General features: G+C 51.9%; 1 protein-coding gene across 1 annotated transcript in view; it reads right to left on the bottom strand.

The window, feature by feature from the left end:
- The window catches only part of slc23a3 (solute carrier family 23 member 3), a 98,216-nt gene that overhangs the window by 37,489 nt on the left and 40,283 nt on the right, over window positions 1-20,444 (bottom strand). Inside the window, exons 6-7 of the mRNA XM_038790411.1 lie at window positions 7,244-7,367; window positions 5,633-5,780 (exon numbers count right to left, since the gene is read on the bottom strand). Of these exons, the coding sequence (XP_038646339.1) occupies window positions 5,633-5,780; window positions 7,244-7,367 (272 nt within the window). The remainder of the gene's footprint in view (window positions 1-5,632; window positions 5,781-7,243; window positions 7,368-20,444) is intronic.

Raw genomic sequence — 20,444 nt, 5'->3', positions numbered from 1 at the left:
ATCAAGGACACGCAGTGTTTGTTCCTTGAACAAGCTTCACTTTTCATTTTGACTTTCCCTGACAGTTTCTGTTCGCATCTTATGCTCCCTGAACACTGCAAACTTGAAAGAACATTATCACTTATAAAGTCTATGGAGGTGAGTTACTTGCTGCAGGGTTCCCAACCTCTGACTGACCCTTGTAGCCGCAGTATTTATCTGGTGAGTCCAGTTCAATTTCTGGTCAATAGTGAATCCCAGAAAATTGATGCCGATATTGATAATATTTTACACAGCCTCCCAGAGAAATTTCCAGAAATATACGACACGTTTGTCAGTGCTCGAACGAGAAAAGTTAGTTTGGTATTTTGAATAGAACTGGGACATTGATGACAACCTAAATGCCAAACTCCAATCCCCATTCAGATGACGGTTGCCTGATATTCTTTACTGTTCCAGAATGCTCTGTACTCACTGAGTTGGTGACCCTGCCCCAGACGCTTGAACTGATGTGGTCAGCTCCCTCAAACACCCCTCATTCTCCCTCAATCTCCTTCAAACACCCTCAAACACCCCTCATTCTCCCTCAATCTCCTTCAAACACCCTCAAACACCCCTCATCCTCCCTCAACCTCCCTCAAACACCCTAAAACACCCCTCATCCTCCCTCAACCACCCGTCATTCTCCCTCAATCTCCCTCAAACACCCCTCATCCTCCCTCAATCTCCCTCAAACACCCCTCATCCTCCCTCAACCTCCCTCAAACACCCCTCATCCTCCCTCAACCTCCCTCAAACACCCCTCATTCTCCCTCAATCTCCCTCAAACACCCCTCATCCTCCCTCAACCTCCTTCAAACACCCCTCATCCTCCCTCAACCTCCCTCAAACACCCCTCATTCTCCCTCAATCTCCCTCAAACACCCCTCATCCTCTCTCAACCTCCCTCAAACACCTTCAAACACCCCTCATCCTCCCTCAACCACCCCTCATTCTCCCTCAAACTCCCTCAAACACCCCTCATCCTCCCTCAATCTCCCTCAAACACCCCTCATCCTCCCTCAACCTCCCTCAAACACCCCTCATCCTCCCTCAACCTCCCTCAAACACACCTCATCCTCCCTCAATCTCCCTCAAACACCCCTAATCCTCCCTCAACCTCCCTCAAACACCCCTCATCCTCCCTCAACCTCCCTCAAACACCACTCATTCTCCCTCAATCTCCCTCAAACACCCCTCATCCTCCCTCAATCTCCCTCAAACACTCCTCATCCTACCTCAAACACCCTCAAACACCCCTCATCCTCCCCCAACCTCCCTCAAACACCCCTCATCCTCCCTCAACCTCCCTCAAACACCCCTCATCCTCCCTCAACCTCCCTCAAACACCCCTCATCCTCCCTCAACCTCCCTCAAACACCTTCAAACACCCCTCATCCTCCCTCAACCACCCCTCATTCTCCCTCAAGCTCCCTCAAACACCCCTCATCCTCCCTCAATCTCCCTCAAACACCCCTCATCCTCCCTCAACCTCCCTCAAACACCCCTCATCCTCCCTCAACCTCCCTCAAACACCCCTCATCCTCCCTCAATCTCCCTCAAACACCCCTAATCCTCCCTCAACCTCCCTCAAACACCCCTCATCCTCCCTCAACCTCCCTCAAACACCACTCATTCTCCCTCAATCTCCCTCAAACACCCCTCATCCTCCCTCAATCTCCCTCAAACACTCCTCATCCTACCTCAAACACCCTCAAACACCCCTCATCCTCCCCCAACCTCCCTCAAACACCCCTCATCCTCCCTCAACCTCCCTCAAACACCCCTCATCCTCCCTCAACTTCCCTCAAACACCCCTCATCCTCCCTCAACCTCCCTCAAACACCCCTCATCCTCCCTCAACCTCCCTCAAACACCCCTCATCCTCCCTCAACCTCCCTCAACCACTCTCAACTCCCTCAAATACCCCTCATCCTCCCTCATCCATCCTCAACGTCCCTCAACCAACCCTCAACCCCTCTCAAATCCCTGAAACACCCCTCATCCTCCCTTAACCTCCCTCAAACACCCCTCATTCTCCCTCAACCTCCCTCAAACACCCCTCATCTTCCCTCAACCTCCCTCAAACACCCCTCATCCTCCCTCAACCTCCCTCAAACACCCCTCATTCTCCCTCAACCGCCCTCAAACACCCCTCATCCTCCCTCAATCTCCCTCAAACACCTCTCATTCTCCCTCAATCTCCTTCAAACACCCCTCATCCTCCCTCAACCTCCCTCAACCACTCTCAACTCCATCAAATACCCCTCATCCTCCCTCAATCTCCCTCAAACACCCCTCATCCTCCCTCAACCTCCCTCAAACACCCCTCATTCTCCCTCAATCTCCCTCAAACACCCCTCATCCTCCCTCAATCTCCCTCAAACACTCCTCATCCTCCCTCAAACACCCTCAAACACCCCTCATCCTCCCTCAACCTCCCTCAAACAACCCTCATCCTCCCTCAACCTCCCTCAAACACCCCTCATCCTCCCTCAACCTCCCTCAAACACCCCTCATCCTCCCTCAACCTCCCTCAAACACCCCCATCCTCCCTCAACCTCCCTCAAACACCCCTCATCCTCCCTCAACCTCCCTCAATCACTCTCAACTCCCTCAAATACCCCTCAACCTCCCTCATCCTTCCTCAACGTCCCTCAACCACCCCTCAACCCCTCTCAACTCCCTGAAACACCCCTCATCCTCCCTTAACCTCCCTCAAACACCCCTCATTCTCCCTCAATCTCCCTCAAACACCCCTCATCCTCCCTCAATCTCCCTCAAACACCCCTCATTCTCCCTCAATCTCCCTCAAACACCCATCATCCTCCCTCAACCTCCCTCAACCACTCTCAACTCCATCAAATACCCCTCATCCTCCCTCAATCTCCCTCAAACACCCCTCATCCTCCCTCAACCTCCCTCAAACACCCCTCATTCTCCCTCAATCTCCCTCAAACACCCCTCATCCTCCCTCAAACACCATCAAACACCCCTCATCCTCCCTCAACCTCCCTCAAACAACCCTCATCCTCCCTCAACCTCCCTCAAACACCCCTCATCCTACCTCAACCTCCCTCAAACACCCCTCATCCTCCCTTAACCTCCCTCAAACACCCCTCATTCTCCCTCAACCTCCCTCAAACACCCCTCATCTTCCCTCAACCTCCCTCAAACACCCCTCATTCTCCCTCAATCTCCCTCAAACACCCCTCATCCTCCCTCAATCTCCCTCAAACACCCCTCATTCTCCCTCAAACACCCCTCATCCTCCCCCAACCTCCCTCAAACACCCCTCATTCTCCCTCAATCTCCCTCAAACACCCCTCATCCTCCCTCAATCTCCCTCAAACACCCCTCATTCTCCCTCAATCTCCCTCAAACACCCCTCATCCTCCCTCAACCTCCCTCAACCACTCTCAACTCTATCAAATACCCCTCATCCTCCCTCAATCTCCCTCAAACACCCCTCATCCTCCCTCAACCTCCCTCAAACACCCCTCATTCTCCCTCAATCTCCCTCAAACACCCCTTATCCTCCCTCAATCTCCCTCAAACACCCCTCATCCTCCCTCAAACACCATCAAACACCCCTCATCCTCCCTCAACCTCCCTCAAACACCCCATCCTCCCTCAACCTCCCTCAAACACCCCTCATCCTCCCTCAACCTCCCTCAACCACTCTCAACTCCCTCAAATACCCCTCAACCTCCCTCATCCTTCCTCAACGTCCCTCAACCACCCCTCAACCCCTCTCAACTCCCTGAAACACCCCTCATCCTCCCTTAACCTCCCTCAAACACCACTCATTCTCCCTCAACCTCCCTCAAACACCCCTCATCTTCCGTCAACCTCCCTCAAACACCCCTCATCCTCCCTCAGCCTCCCTCAAACACCCCTCATTCTCCCTCAATCTCCCTCAAACACCCCTCATTCTCCCTCAATCTCCCTCAAACACCCCTCATCCTCCCTCAACCTCCCGCAACCACTCTCAACTCCATCAAATACCCCTCATCCTCCCTCAACCTCCCTCAACCACCCCTCAACCCCTCTCAACTCCCTGAAACCCCCCTCATCCTCCCTTAACCTCCCTCAAACACCCCTCATTCTCCCTCAACCTCCCTCAAACACACCTCATCCTCCCTCAACCTCCCTCAAACACCCCTCATTCTCCCTCAATCTCCCTCAAACATCCCTCATCCTCCCTCAATCTCCCTCAAACACCCCTCATCCTCCCTCAAACACCATCAAACACCCCTCATCCTCCCTCAATCTCCCTCAAACACCCCTCATCCTCCCTCAAACACCCTCAAACACCCCTCATCCTCCCTCAACCTCCCTCAAACAACCCTCATCCTCCCTCAACCTCCCTCAAACACCCCTCATCCTCCCTCAACCTCCCTCAAACACCCCTCATCCTCCCTCAACCTCCCTCAAACACATCATCCTCCCTCAACCTCCCTCAAACACCCCTCATCCTCCCTCAACCTCCCTCAACCACTCTCAACTCCCTCAAATACCCCTCAACCTCCCTCATCCTTCCTCAACGTCCCTCAACCACCCCTCAACCCCTCTCAACTCCCTGAAACACCCCTCATCCTCCCTTAACCTCCCTCAAACACCCCTCATTCTCCCTCAACCTCCCTCAAACACCCCTCATCTTCCCTCAACCTCCCTCAAACACCCCTCATCCTCCCTCAGCCTCCCTCAAACACCCCTCATTCTCCCTCAATCTCCCTCAAACACCCCTCATCCTCCCTCAATCTCCCTCAAAAACCCCTCATTCTCCCTCAATCTCCCTCAAACACCCCTCATCCTCCCTCAATCTCCCTCAAACACCCCTCATCCTCCCTCAACCTCCCGCAACCACTCTCAACTCCATCAAATACCCCTCATCCTCCCTCAACCTCCCTCAACCACCCCTCAACCCCTCTCAACTCCCTGAAACCCCCCTCATCCTCCCTTAACCTCCCTCAAACACCCCTCATTCTCCCTCAACCTCCCTCAAACACACCTCATCCTCCCTCAACCTCGCTCAAACACCCCTCAACCCCTCTCAACTCCCTCAACCACCCCTCATCCTCCCTCAACCTCCCTCAACCACCTCTCAACTTCCCTCAACCACCCCTCAACCCCTCTCAACTCCCTGTAACACCCCTCATCCTCCCTCAACCACCCTCAAACACCCTCATCCTTCCTCAACCACCCCTCAATCCATCTCAACTCCCTCAACCACCCCTCAACCTCCCTCAACCTCCCTCAAACCCTCTTAACCTCCCTCAAACGCCCCTCAACCCCCTCAATCACCCTTCAACCCCCAACCACCCCTCAAACTCTCTCAAACACCCCTTATCCTCCCTCAACAACAACTACCCCTCCACAACCCCACACCCCCTCCTCAACACCCCTCAACCACCCCTCAAACCCTCACAACCTCCCTCAAACTCCCCTCAACTCACTCAATCACCCCTCAACACCCAAGCCCTCTCAACCATCCCTCAACACCCCTAACTACCCCTCCACCACCACTGAACACCCTCCTAAACCCCCACCCCCAACCCCCCACCTCTCCAACCACCCCTCACCTTCCCCTGGCGGTTTGATGCTTGATTACCTGGCTTTGGGATGTTGAACCAGGGTACCAGGCGTGTTCCATTGCTGCGAAGAATCCCTCGGTGTCCTCCACCCGGGTAAGGGCTTAAGGGATCTCCTTCCGGCAGGACCCCGCACAAAATCCACAGAACTGTGACCGGCAGCAGGAGCTTGAAGATGAGAAACAAAACGTCATTCACAGAAGAGACAGGAGCAGGAGGAGGCCATTCAGCCCCTCGAACCTGCTCCGCCATTCAACAAGAACATGGCTGATTTTCACCCTCAAATCTGCCTGGGTCAAAACTCCACTCCCCAACAGCACAGTGGGTGTACCTACACCACGCGGACTGCAGCGGTTCAAGAACGCGACTCACCACCACCTTCTGAAGGGACGTTAGGGGATGGGCAATAAAAGTGCTGTGCTAGCCCGCGACACACAGATCCCGGGACAAGAATAAAAACATTTTCCTGCGCTATCTTCTTATTCCAAATTCCCTAATTATCCAAAAGCCGATCGACGTCGGACGTGGAAATATTCAACACTGACCATCCGTAGGTCTCTGGAGACGGGGAATTTCAAAGACCCGCCAATTGTAATCTTTCTGGAACATATTGGGCCGGACTCTCTGGTCTGTCACGATCAGGAATAGGCCATACGACCCCTTGAACCAGCTCCACCATTCGATGAGGGCATGGCTGAGGCACTGCTTGGACCCTATTTCCATGTTCCCATTCTGTGATTGTTAGAATATCATATTAAAGGGACACGGAAATATAGGAAAGAGTACTGGGGCGGCGCAGTGGTTGGCATTTCTGCCTCACAGCTCCAGGGCCCCGGGTTCGATTCTAACCTTGGGTGACTGTGCGGAGTCTGCACGTTCTCCCCGTGTCCGTGTGCGTTTCCTCCGGGTGCTCCGGTTTCCTCCCACAGTCCAGAAGTGTGCAGGTAAGTTGAATTGGCCAGGCTATTTTGCCCCTTAGCAGCCCATTACTTAACACTTAGTGTCCAAAGGTGTGCACGTCAGGTGGGGTTATGGGGAGAAGGCAGGGGAGTGGGCCCAGGGTGCTCTTGGTAGGGTTGATGCAGATGTGATGGGTCGAATGGAATCCTTTTACACTGTAGGAATTCAATGAGAAATAAAGATTTGCATTTACGTAGGGCTTATTACAGCCAAGGGGCATCTCAAACCGTTTTCGGCCAATGAAGTTCTTTTTCGAATTCTAGTGATGGTTGGGGGGGAAACACACCAGGCAGCTTGCTCACAGGAAGATCCCACAAACAACACATGTGAGAAGCCAGCGCCCCCTTCAGTGCGGCACTCCCTCAGCACTACCCTGGGCGGCCAGCTTTGTCCTGTGTGTTCACGCCCCAGAGTGGGACTTGAGAGGCCAAACCCTTTGACTCACAGACGAGAGCCAGGGTTTTACACACATAAGGCAGGTGGAGGGAGATAAGGCAGAGATCTGCCAGCAGCTCATTGAAAGGCAGAACGGTCTTAAGGGGCTCAATGGCCAAGGCGCGTTCCGACACGGGAGTCAATTTAGTTGCGATGTGCGGGATCGTTAGAATGCCCTTTCCCTCTCAAACTCCCGATGGGCTGTACGTCCGGACCGAGCGACTCGCAATCCATACCGAAAATATCCTGAATAGTGGGAAGTAGGTCAAGAGGTCAAAGCCTTTAGATTTCTTCCAGCTCCAAATGGGGATGTAACAGGATCGAAGGTGCTGCGACAAAATCACTACCAGGAGGATCAACCTGAAAATGGGAGAAAAATCACAGGATATCACGTTGACCATCGCTTCAATATTACAGTACGAAGTCTCCCAACACCAGGTTAAAGTCCAACAGGTTTGTTTCAAACACGAGCTTGCGGAGCGCAGCTCCTTCCTCAGATGAATGAAGAGGTATGTTCCGGAAACATGTATGTAGACACATTCAAAGATGCCAGACAATGCTTAGAATGCGAGCATTTGCAGGTAATTGAATCTTTACAGATCCAGAGATAGGGGCAACCCCAGGTTAAAGAGGTGTGAATTGTCTCAAGCCAGGACAGTTGGTAGGTTTTCACAAGCCCAGGCCAGATGGTGGGGGATGAATGTAATGCGACATGAATCCAAGGTCCCGGTTGAGGCCGTACTCATGTGTGCGGAACTTGGCGATAAGTTTCTGCTCGGCGATTCTGCGTTGTCGCGCGTCCTGAAGGCCGCCTTGGAGAACGCTTACCCGGAGATCAGAGGCTGAATGCCCTTGACTGCTGAAGTGTTCCGCGACTGGAAGGGAACATTCCTGCCTGGCGATTGTCGCGCGATGTGCGTTCATCCGTTGTCGCAGAGTCTGCATGGTCTCGCCAATGTACCACGCTTCAGGACATCATTTCCTGCAGCGTAGGAGGTAGACAACGTTGGCCTTGTGTGTTGGCCTTGTGCCTCCTGAAAATACACAAAACCAACACACCAGGCCGTCCTATCGTATCAGGTAATGGGACCCTGTGTGAGAACCTCTCTAACTACATCGAGGGCATCTTGAAACCCATCGCACAAGGAACGCCCAGTTTCTATCGCGATACGACGGACTTCTTACAGAAACTCAACACCCAGGACCAACTGTCCTGGCTTGAGACAATTCACACCTCTTTAACCTGGGGTTACCCCTCTCCCTGGATCTGTAAAGACGTAATTACCTGCAAATGCTCGCATTCAAAGTATCGTCTGGCATCTTTGAATTTTCTATATATATGTTTCTGGAACATACCTCTTCATTCACCTTCCGAAGGAGCAGTGCTCCAAAAGCTAGTGTTTGAAACAAACCTGTTGGACTTTAACCCGGTGTTGTAAGACTTCTGACTGTGGACCCACCCAGTCCAACGCCGACATCTCCACATCATCAATATTACAGGACTAAGGAAGAGCTCACTTATTTTTTATTCGTTCATGTGACATGGGTGTCGCAGGCTGGGCCAGCATTTATTGCTCATCCCTAATTGCCCTTGAGGGGGCAGTTAACAGTCAACCACATTGCTGCAGGTCTGGAGTCACATGCAGGCCAGACCGGGTAAGGACGGCAGATTTTCTTCCCGAAAGGACATTCAAATTTCACCATCTGCAGTGGCGGGAATCGAACCCAGCACGATTCTGGGTTTCTGGGCCAGTGACCAGCCCATCACGCCACAGCTTCCCAATTGAAACGGGATCAGACCCAGCATAGCCCACAGCCAGTGAAGTGTTGTAATGTTGGGGGGGGGGGGGGGGGGGGGTAATATAAGGGTTTTTTTGGTGTCTGAGAGAGGGTCTGGGGGCCCATATAGTTAATTAGTAACAACGCCTAGCTGGGTACATCGCCATTCCACGCTGACCCCTTCCGGAATCTTTTACACACAGTCCAGGAGAGGCAGTGGCATAGTGGCATTGTCACTGGAGTAGTAATTTATAGACCCGGGGCGGAATTCTGCGGGAATCGGCGGGGCGGGCAACTCCGCCGCTGAGGAGTGGTGCAAACCTTCAAGGGGTAGGTCGGCACCGGGGTGGCTTTCGCCCAGCCGGCCAGCGGGGAAGGGGTTTGACGCCATGCCAACCGGTGCCGAAGGGCCTCCGCCAGCCGGCGTGAGTCGGCACACGCGTGGGAGCGCCCCCCCCACAGGGGGGTTTCATCCCCGCGTCGGCCATGGCGGAGGCCCACTGTGGCCGACGCGGAAGAATAGAGTGCCCCCACGACACAGGCCCGCCCGCGGATCGGTGGGCCTGGATCGTGGGCCAGGCCACCGTGGTTGCACCTCCCGGGGCCAGATCCCACCACGCACCCCCCCCCCCCCCCCCCCCCCCCCACGGAGGGCTCCGTAGGCCGCCCGCACAGCCAGGTCCCACTGGTAAGTACCTACTCTAATTTCCGGCTGAAACCGGCGGCCAATCGGCCCATCGCGGGCCGGAGAATCGCCGGGGTGGGGGGGGGGGGGGGGGGGGGGGCGCTGCCAGCGGCCGCCGACCGGTGGGGCGCGATTCCCGCCCCCGCCAAATCCCCGGTGCCGGAGAATTCGGCAGCCGGCGGGAGCGGGATTCACGCCGCCCACCGGCGATTCTCCGACCCGGCGGCAGGTCGGAAATACCACCCCCGGGCTGCGAGGGACACGGTTCAGATCCCACCAAGGCGGAGGACCACTGCGCCCGACGCAGAAAAACAGAGCGCCCCCCACGGCACAGGCCCGCCCGCGGATTGGTGGGCCCGGGCCGTGGGCCAGGCCACCGTGGTTGTGCCTCCCGGGGCCAGATCCCCCCCCCCCCCCCCCCCCCCCCCCAAGGACTCCGTAGGCCAACCTGAAATTTTGAATTAAGTTCCCCTTTAAGGAAGGAAATCTGCCATCCTTACCGGGTCTGGCCTACATGACCCACAGCAATGACACTGAAATGCATCAGAAAGTGGAGGGCAAAGAAGGATGGGCACTGTGGTACTGTTGCTTCACAGTGCCAGGAACCCAGGTTCGATTCCCCGCTGGGTCACTGTCTGTGCGGAGTCTGCACGTTCTCCCCCGTGTCTGCGTGGGTTTCCTCCGAGAGCTCCGGTTTCCTCCCACATGTCCCGAAAGACGTGCTGTTCGGTGAATTGGACATTCTGAATTCTCCCTCTGTGTAGCTGAACAGGAGCCGGAGTGTGACGACTGGGGGCTTTTCACAGTAACTTGATTGCTGTGTTAATGTAAGCCTACTCGTGACAATAATTATTATGAAAAGATTATTATTAAGCACAAACATAATGGGCTGAATGGCCCCCTTCTCGGCTGGTGTACGGCTCCCCGGGTCGTCGAATAAAAGTGAGGCAAATGCTCCACCTAGTGGAAAGTAAATTAACTGCTTTGTGGGTCGATATCAGATGAATTGTTTTTAATGTGGAATCTGTAACGCAGAAGCAGTTCTATGTCGGTGTTTATCCCCCTCACCATTCTCTTACTGCTCTCATAACCTCTTTGCACCCTGATCCCAACGACCTCATGTACGCATCAATCCTTCCCTTAAATGAGCGAATTCACTTCAACCACTCCATGTGGAAGCGGGTTCCACATTCCCACCACTCCCTGGGTAAAGGCAGTTCTCCTGAATTCTTTATTTGACCTGTGGAAAGACACATGTAGTTTCTCCACATACACCCTATCGAAATGCCACAGGTCTAAAGAAAGGAAGAATTGCATTCATATCGCACCTTTCACAGCCTCTGGACATCCCAACGGGCCTGACAGACAATGAAGTAATTTTGAACATAGAACGTGGAACATGGAAATTACTTGTTAGTGCAGAACCTGAATGCTGCTGAAAAGAGAGACGGGTTGTCGAAGCTTTTCAACTCGCAATTCTCAGGACAAATGCAAGAGTGCCAAATTTCAAATGACACCAATCTGTAACTGCAGAAGTGTGGTCACAGCTGTGAGGTAGCAAACGCTGGCGAGCCTCCGTTTACCCAGTGAAGACGAGTCCCTATCTGCTCAACCCCATGCCAAACTCAGTTACTGCTCTTGTATATATTTTTTCACACATTCTCTGGTGCGCCAATATTCCCCTCGTAGTATGGAAAGAGCTGGGAAGGTGCTTTGAACTTGGTTTCATAGAATTTATGGTTATCATAGAATTTACAGTGCAGAAGGAGGCCATTCAGCCCATCGAGCCTGCACCGGCTCTTGGAATGAGCACCCTACCCAAGGTCAACACCTCCACCCTAACCCCATAACCCAGGGACTGGTTTAGCACACTGGGCTAAATTGTTGGCTTTTAAAGCAGACCAAGGCAGGCCAGCAGCACGGTTCAATTCCCGTACCAGCCTCCCCGAACAGGCGCCGGAATGTGGCGACTAGGGGCTTTTCGCAGTAACTTCATTGAAGCCTACTTGTGACAATAAGCGATTTTCATTTCATTTTCAGTAACCCCACCCAACACTAAGGGCAATTTTGGACACTAAGGGCCAATTTAGCATGGCCAATCCACCTAACCTGCACATCTTTGGACTGTGGGAGGAAACCGGAGCACCCGGAGGAAACCCACGAACACACACGGGGAGGACGTGCAGACTCCGCACAGACAGTGACCCAAGCCGGAATCGAACCTGGGACCCTGGAGCTGTGAAGCAATTGTGCTATCCACAATGCTAACGTTCAGTAGTGTAAATTGACAGTCCATTATGGTTTACTATCACAGTCGTGTAAATTGATTGTGCTCGGTTGTGCTACGACACTGAGAAGGAATAGTCAACATTGTTCAGGGGGTTTGCAATTCACTCTGAGTGTATCTGTACTCCAGGCAAAGGGCGATTTCTACATGACCCGTAATTGGGCGTAGAACTCCAAATATGGGCTAACCAAAGCTCTGTGAAATTTAACACCGCTTGGCGTCTTCTTCCTTCACAAATGAATCGCGGCGCTCTGTACTCTTTATAAGAAGTTAAGAAATAGGAGCAGAAATGAACCATCTGGCTCGTCAAGCCTGCTTCCCCATTCAGCAAGATCATGGCTACTTCTTGCACTATCCCCACATCTGTGAATTCACTTAGAATGGGCGGTATGATAGCACAGTGGTTAGCATTGTTGCTTCACAGCTCCAGAGTCCGTATGCTGAGACTGTGACCATCAGTTCTCGAAACAGCCTCTCAGCATCTACCTGGTCAAGCCCTGAAGAATTATACATGTCATCAACCTTTATTTAGCAGAACTAGGGGGCATAGCCTCAAAATAAGGGGAAGTAGATTTAGGACTGAGTTTAGGAGGAACTTCTTCACCCAAAGGGTTGTGAATCTATGGAATTCCTTGCCCAGTGAAGCAGTTGAGGCTCCTTCATTAAATGTTTTTAAGATAAAGATAGATAGTTTTTTGAAGAATAAAGGGATTGAGGGTTATGGTGTTCGGGCCGGAAAGTGGAGCTGAGTCCACAAAAGATCAGCCATGATCTCATTGAATGGCGGAGCAGGCTCGAGGGGCCATATGGCCTACTCCTGCTCCTAGTTCTTATGTTCTTATTTATTTGTAGAATCGCAGAATGCTACAGTACAGAAGGAGCCATTTGTGTCTGTGCCAGCTCTCTGCAAGTGAGGCTCAACCAGTCACACTCTTTTCCAAAGATGTGCTGGTTGGGTGGATTGGCCATGCTAAACTGGCCCTTAATGTCCAGGGATGCGCAGGTTAGGTTATTGGATTAGGGGGACAGGGCGAGATGGACACTCGTTAATGGGCAGAGTGCTCATTTGATGGGTCGGTGTAGACTCGATGGGCCGAATGGCCCCGTTCTGCACTGTAAGGATTCTATGATCCTATGATTCTTTTTCCCGTAGTCCCAGCAATTGTTTATCTTTAGATAAGTATCCAATTCTTTTTTGAAAACCTTGATTGAATGTGCTGTACGCTCAGGCAGCGCATTCAAAACTCTAACCAATCCCTGTGTAATTCTCAGGTCAAATGGGCCAATTCCAGATTGCAAAGTGTGCAAGAGCGTTAGAATAAAGAATTCACTGCCAGGCTTTCCAAGGAAAGAGCAACTTCCTTATTCTTTGCACTTACGCACTTTGCAATATTGAATTGACCCTCTTTGCAAACCTGCAGGCTCATTCCCTCGTTTTCACAGACTAGAATTTCAGAGGCGATGGGAGGTTCAATTGGGGCAAACACCTCCCCCTCCAACCCCCGCCCCCTGTGTCCCTTGCTCATCCAGGAGGCCTCTTGAAGTGTTCAGCTCCTTACCAATGAAAATGTGGTGGGGAGGCCATGTAGCCCCTCGATCTTGTCATGCTATTCACTAACATCTTGGTTGGTCGGTATCTAAACGGCATCCACATGCCCCGGATCCAAATACCTCAACACCTTTACCCAGCAACAATCTATCGGGGGTGGTTTGCAGAATCTTCAAAGAAGCCTCAATTGTTTTTTTGGGGGGGTTGGGGGAAGGGAGGTGGGGGGGGGGGGGGGGGGGTGGAGAGTTCGAGATTTCCACCACACTTGCTATGAAGGAAATAATCCACAAATGGAGATATTAGGACAGTCGACAAAACTCCTGATCAAAGAGGGTGGGTTTTGAGGTGCATCATAAAGGAGGAGAGATGGGGAGGCGGGGAGGTGTAGGGAGGGAATTCTGCAGTTTGGTCAAGGCAGTTGGTGAAGAGACTGTGCAAGAGGGCGGAATTGGAAGATCCTTTTGGATCCCGGGCTCGGGGGATTGGGGGGGGGGGGGGGGGGGGGGGGGGGGGATGGGTGGGGGATGGCTTTATGCGAGCACTTTTCAGGACCTTGCCTGAGCTGTTGTGTTTTCATATCGATGTCACGGCCCAAATCACAGAATAATGCAGCGCAGAAAAGGCCCTTCGGCCCATCGAGTCTGCACCAACACCATAAAAGACCCCTGACCTGCCCACCTAATCCCATTTGCCAGCCCATAGCCTCGAATATTGTGCAGCCATCTGGGATGGCCACTTCCAGAATACAAAATGGATGATTGCAATGACTGTAGGGAAACATGGACAATGCTAAGAAAGCAAGCAGGCACAGAGTCTGAATGTGTATTGAGAAGGTAACTCCCAGACGAGACTGAAACTGTAGGTCAATTAGCATATTGATGGCCCATCTCTGGGAACAAAGGAAAGACATTCAAGTAACTGATCTAGCTCCAGACACCCCGGCGCCAGAAAGACACAAACAAAGCAAGGCCAACGGCCACCAAAGACATGCCCAGCCATCAGGGCACCCACCCCTTTTCTGGTCGAGATCAATAGCAGTGATCAAGATACGGCCCAATTAAGCGGGGCCAAGTTCAAGGCCCGCCCAAAAGCGCACGAAGCCCCTTCGGGTATAAGAAGAAGCCCCCGAGAGAGAATCGCTCTCTTGGACTCGGCTCTCGAAGCGGAGAGACCCGTCCAGCAGCTGCACCAGAAGCAAGTAAGTCCCAGGTCAACGCTCGCTACCAGACGGACGACATCAGCTGTTCTCCTGTTATATCTTCGAACCCAACAGCCTCAGATCCGAACAATGGCCATTGTTCCTCTGACTGAGTGGGCACCCGAAGTTAAGTATAGGCTTTATCGTTAGAGATAGTTTAGTTTGTGGTATTTGTGCATGAGTAGATATTACTGTGTGTGTAAATAAATAGTATTGACTTTGAACTAACTAACTGGTGCATTGGTTCTTTGATCAGTATTCGGGTTTGAACCCTGTGGCGGTATCGATAGATTCCTGGCGACTCTAGAGCAAACATAATTACGATCAAGGAAGGCGACCATATTGACCGCTGTATTTATAACCAGATAAATACAGCAACAGTTGAGATGTGCCAAGTACTGATCCAGGTAGTTGTTAAAGGATGTGAGGCAACCCGCCTCTACCACCCTCCCAGGCTGTGCATTCCAGATCGTCACCACCCTCTGGGTAAAAAAGATTTTCCTCAAATCCCCCTGAACCTCCCACCTCTCACCTTGAACTTGTGTTCCCCTCGTAACTGACCCTTCAACTAAGCGGAACAGCTGCTTCCTATCCACCCTGTCCGTGCCCCTCAACCTTGTCCACCTCGATTAGGTCACCCCTCAGTCTTCTCTGCTCCAACGAAAACAACCCAAGCCTTTCCAACCTCGCTTTATAACTTAAATGTTCCATCCCAGGCAACATCCTGGTGAATCTCCTCTGCACCCCCTCCAGGACAATCACATCCTTCCTGTAGTGTGGCGACCAGAACTGCACACAGTACTCCAGCTGTGGTCTCACCAAAGTTCTATACAACTCCAACATGACCTCCCTGCTTTTGTAATCTATGCCACGATTGATAAAGGCAAATGTACCATATGCCTTTTTCACCATCCTATTAACCTGCCCTTCTGAGATCTACGGACAAACACTCCAAGTCCCTTTGTTCCTCAGGACTTCCCAGTGTCAGACATTTCATAGAATATTTCCTTGTCACATTGCTCCTTCCAAAGTGTATCACCTCACTCTTTTCAGGGTTAAATTTAATTTGCCACTTATCTCACCATTTGACCATCCTGTCTATATCTTCCTGTAACCCAAGAGACTCAGCCACACTGTTAACCACCCGGCCAATCTTTGTGTCATCCGCAAACTTACGGATCTTACCCACCACATAGTCATCTATGTCAAAATGACAAACAATAGGGGTCGCAGCACAGATCCCTGTGGTACCCCACTGGTCACTGGCTTCCAGTCACTGAAGCAGCCATCTATCATCGCCCTCTGTCTCCTACAGCTCAGCCAATTGTAAATCCAGTTTATCAAGTTACCTGTATCCCATGTGCATTTGCCTTCTTTATAAATCTCCCATTTGGGACCCTGTCAAAGGTTTTGCTGAAATCCATGTCAACTACATCAACTGCACTCCCCTCATCTATACACTGAGTTACATGCTCAAAAAATTCAATAAAATTTGTTATGCGTGACCTCCTCCTGACAAAGCCATGCTGACCATCCCTGATCAAACCTTGCCTCTCCAAGTGGAGATAGATTCTCTCCTTCAGAACCTTCTCCAGTTTCCCTACCACTGATGTGAGACTCACTGGTCTGCAGTAACGTGGCTTGTCTCTACAACCTTTCTTAAGTATTGGGACCACATGAGTTGTTCTCCAGTCCTCTGGCACCTCCCCTGAGCCCCTGCAATCTCCTCCCTCGCCTCCCACAGCAGCCTGGGACACATTTCATCCGGACCTGGAGATTTGTCGACTTTTAAGCCTATCAATACCTCCAATACCTTATCATTCCCTATGACAATTTGCTCAAGAACCTCACAATCTCTCTCCCCGAGTTCCATAACTGCCTTCTCTTGGGTGAAGACAGATGTGAAATATTCATTCAACACCCGACCAATGTCCCCTAGCTCCACCCACAGATTTCCCCCTTGGTCCTTAATGGGCCCTAATCTTTCCCTGGTGACACTCTTCCCATTGATATACATCTAAAATATCTTGGAATCTCCCCCACTCTTACCAGCCAGAGCTTTCTCACATCCCCTCTTTGCTGTCCTGATTGATTTATTAAGCTCCACCTGCACTTCCTGCACTCCGTTAATGCCTCTGCAGTCTTGCTCTCCTTATGCTTGTTAAAAGCCTCTCTTTTCCATCTCAGCATATCATGTCTCTGGTCATCCATGTTTCTCTGGGATTGTTACACCTTCCTATTAACCTAGAGGGAACATATTGGGCCTGCACCGTCTCCATTTCACCTTTGAACACCTCCCACTGCTCTTCTGTGGCTTTCCCCACAAGTAACTCTTCCCAGTCTACCTTGGCCAAATCCTGCCTTATTTTGTTAAAATCTACACTCCCCCAATCCACAACCTGTTTTTTGCAACTTGTCTATTTCTTTGTCAAATTAAACCGTGTTGTCATCGCTATCATCAAAATGCTCCCCCACCATCACATCAACCACCTGCCCAGCTTCATTTCCCAGAATTAGGCCCCACACTGCACCATCCCTTGTTGGATCATCTACATATTGAGCTAAAAAGTTATCCTGTATACATTTTAAGAACTCTGCTCCGTCTAAGCCCTTGATTACCTGTAAGGCGTTGGATAAATGTAGGAACATAGTAGATAGGAGCAAGAGGAGGCCATTTGCCCCTTCGAGCCTGCTCCGCCATTCAACATGATCATGGCTGATCCTCTATCTCAGCACCATATTACTGCCCTCTTCCCCTACCCCTTGGTGCCGTTAGAAAATCTGCCTCTTCCCTTCCTAAATAAATTCAATGGCTTTGCCTCCACAGCCTCCTGTGGTAGAGAATTCCGCACGTTCACCACCCTCTGAGTCAAAAGGTTTCTCCTCGTCTCAATTCTAAATGGCCTATCCCGCACCCTGAGACTGTGACCCTTTGTTGTAGACCCTCCGATCCAGAGGAAACAACACCCCCTCGCCCAGACTGTCCAACCCTGTCAGATCTTTATACCATTCAGTGAAAATCCCTCCCGTTTTTCTAAATTCCAGTGAACATAGACCCAGTTGACCCAATTTCTCGTCATACGACAATCCAGCCGTCCCAGGAATCAGTCTGGTGAACCTTCGCTGCACTCCCTCTATGGCAAGTATATCCTTTCTTAGATAAGGAGACAAATACTGCACACAACTGCTCCAGGTGTGGCCTCGTCAAGGCCCTATACAGCTGCCGTAAGATATCCTTGTACCTGTACTCAAGTCCTCTTGTAATGAAGACCAACGTTTGCCTTCATAACTGCTTTCTGGACGTGCGCGCTTGCTTTCAGTGACTGGTGTACTAGGACACCCAGGTCCCTCTGTACATCAATATTTGCCAATCTATCCCCATTTAAATAATCCTCTGTTAATCTGTTTCTCTGTTCAAAGTGGATAATTTCACGGCCGGGATTCTCCCCTACCCGGCGGGGAGGGGGGTCCCGGCATGTCGGAGTGGCGTGAGCCATTCCGGTGTCGGGCCGCCCCAAAGGTGCGGAAGTCTCCACACCTTTAGGGGCCAAGCCCTCACATTGAGGGGCTAGGCCCGCGCCGGAGTGGTTCCCGCTCTGCCAGCTGGTGTGAACGGCCTTTGGCGCCACGCCAGCCGGGGCCAGAAGGACTTCGCCGTCCAGCGTATGTCCGTGCATGTGCCGGAGCCTCAGCGGCTGCTGATGTCATACCGGCGCATGCGCAGGGGAGGGTGTTTCTTCCGCCTCCGCCATGGTGAAGACCATGGTGAAGGTGGAAGAAAAAGAGTGCCCCCACGGCACAGGCCCGCTCGCCGATCGGTGGGCCCCGATCGCGGGCCAGGCCACCGTGGGGGCACCCCCCGGGGTCAGATCGCCCCGGGCCCCCCCCCCACCCCCAGGACCCCGGAGCCCGCCCGCGCCGCCTGCGCCCGCCGGTAAGGTAGGTGGTTTAATCCACGCCGGCGGGAGAGGCTTGTCAGCGGCGGGACTTCGGCCCATCACGGGCCGGAGAATCGCCGCGGGGGGCCCGCCGACTGGCGCGGCGCGATTCCCGCCCCCGCCGAATCTCGGGTGGCGGAGAATTCGGGACACGGCGGGAGCGGGATTGACGCCGGCTCTGGGCGATTCTCCAACCCGGCGGGGGGTCGGGGAATCCCGCCCCACATCTATCCCCGTATCCGCAGCCGCCACATATTTGCCCACTCACTCAACTTTTGTTAATCACCTTCAAGCCTCTTAACATCCACCTGAAACACGTTGTGGGTTCATTTATTTAGACCCATGTGAACCGATATCCACGGATATAAAGCTTGAAGTCACTAGCAGCAAAGCTGGCTGTACCGTGGGCTCCACTCAACAGCAAAAGTGAAACTTAAACTGAATCCCATGACACACTTACCTTTTAGTGATGCTGTGCTGCAATCTCTCAGAGACATATTACAGCACTAACATATTACAGCACTAACATATTACAGCACTAACATATTACAGCACTAACATATTGCAGCACCAACATATTACAGCACTAACATATTACAGCACTAACATATTACAGCACCAACATATTACAGCACTAACATATTACAGCACTAACATATTACAGCACTGACATATTACAGCACTAACGTATTACAGCACTAACATATTACAGCACTAACATGTTACAGCACTAACATGTTACAGCACTAACATATTACAACACCAACATATTACCACACTAACATATTACAGCACTAACATATTACAGCACTAACATATTACAGCACCAACATATTACAGCACCAACGTATTACAGCACTAACATATGACAACACCAACATATGACAACACCAACATATTACAACACCAACATATTACAACACCAACATATTACAACACCAACATATTACAACACCAACATATTACAACACCAACATATTACAACACCAACATATTACAACATTAGCATATTACAACTCTAACATGCATTACAACCAAGGCCCAACATGAATTTCAGCCTCCGTTGTAATGCAGGAACCCCCTGGAAACCAAATGACTGGCTCATAACGGCTCTCTGAAGTGATCCAGCACTCAGATGCAGAAATTAGGGTTGGCCAATATTTATTGACCGTGCCAGCAACGCCCATATCGCACAGCAAGATCCCACAAAGAGCGATTGGATAATCTGATTAAATTATGTCGGGTGAAGTCGAACAGGGGGGTCGGAGTCTAACATCTCCCCCCCCCACCCCCCCCACCCCCCCCCCACCCCCCCACCCACCCCCCCCCCCCGCCGCCCCCCCCCGCATGCACCAGGCAGCACTCCCTTAGTTACTGCACAAGAGAGGCAAAGAGAAAAGCACACAAAGAAATGCCTGCTCCGACACGAACCATTAGAATCCCTGCAGTGTTGAAGGAGCCCATTCGGCCCATCGGGTCTGCATTGCCCTTCTGCAAGAACACCTACCTTTAGTGTCTAGGGATGCGCGGGTTAGGTGGGGTTACGGCGATAGGGTGGGGCAGTTGGGCCGAGGTAGGGCGCTCTTTCAAAGGGGTCGGTGCAGACTCGATGGGCCGAATGGCTTCCTTCTGCACTGTCGGAATTCTATGAGAGGTTCTATTGAAAGAAAGCCCATCAGCAGGCAGTGGGAAGGAGCGGGACAGTCCTTTCTCTTCCAGGCGCTGATCAAACCTGCTGGGTGAGATTTCACTGCCGATTTCTGGCACCTGCAGCTGTTTCCACCTTCCCTTCACCATTGCCAAGCTTTGAACAATGAACATAGAACATTACAACGCAGTACAGGCCCTTCGGCCCTCGATGTTGCACCGACCTGTGAAACCCCTCTAAAGTCCCTCTACACTATTCCCTTATCATCCATATGCCTATCCAATGACCATTTGAATGCGTTTAGTGTTGGCGAGTCCACTACTGTTGCAGGCAGGGCATTCCACGCCCTTACT

The sequence above is a fragment of the Scyliorhinus canicula genome, chromosome 2 (genome assembly GCF_902713615.1).
Source record: "Scyliorhinus canicula chromosome 2, sScyCan1.1, whole genome shotgun sequence".
In the NCBI taxonomy this organism is placed as follows: Eukaryota; Metazoa; Chordata; class Chondrichthyes; order Carcharhiniformes; family Scyliorhinidae; genus Scyliorhinus; species Scyliorhinus canicula.
The sequence above is the reverse complement of the archived record's forward strand: the minus strand, read 5'-3'. Positions and strand labels throughout refer to the sequence as shown.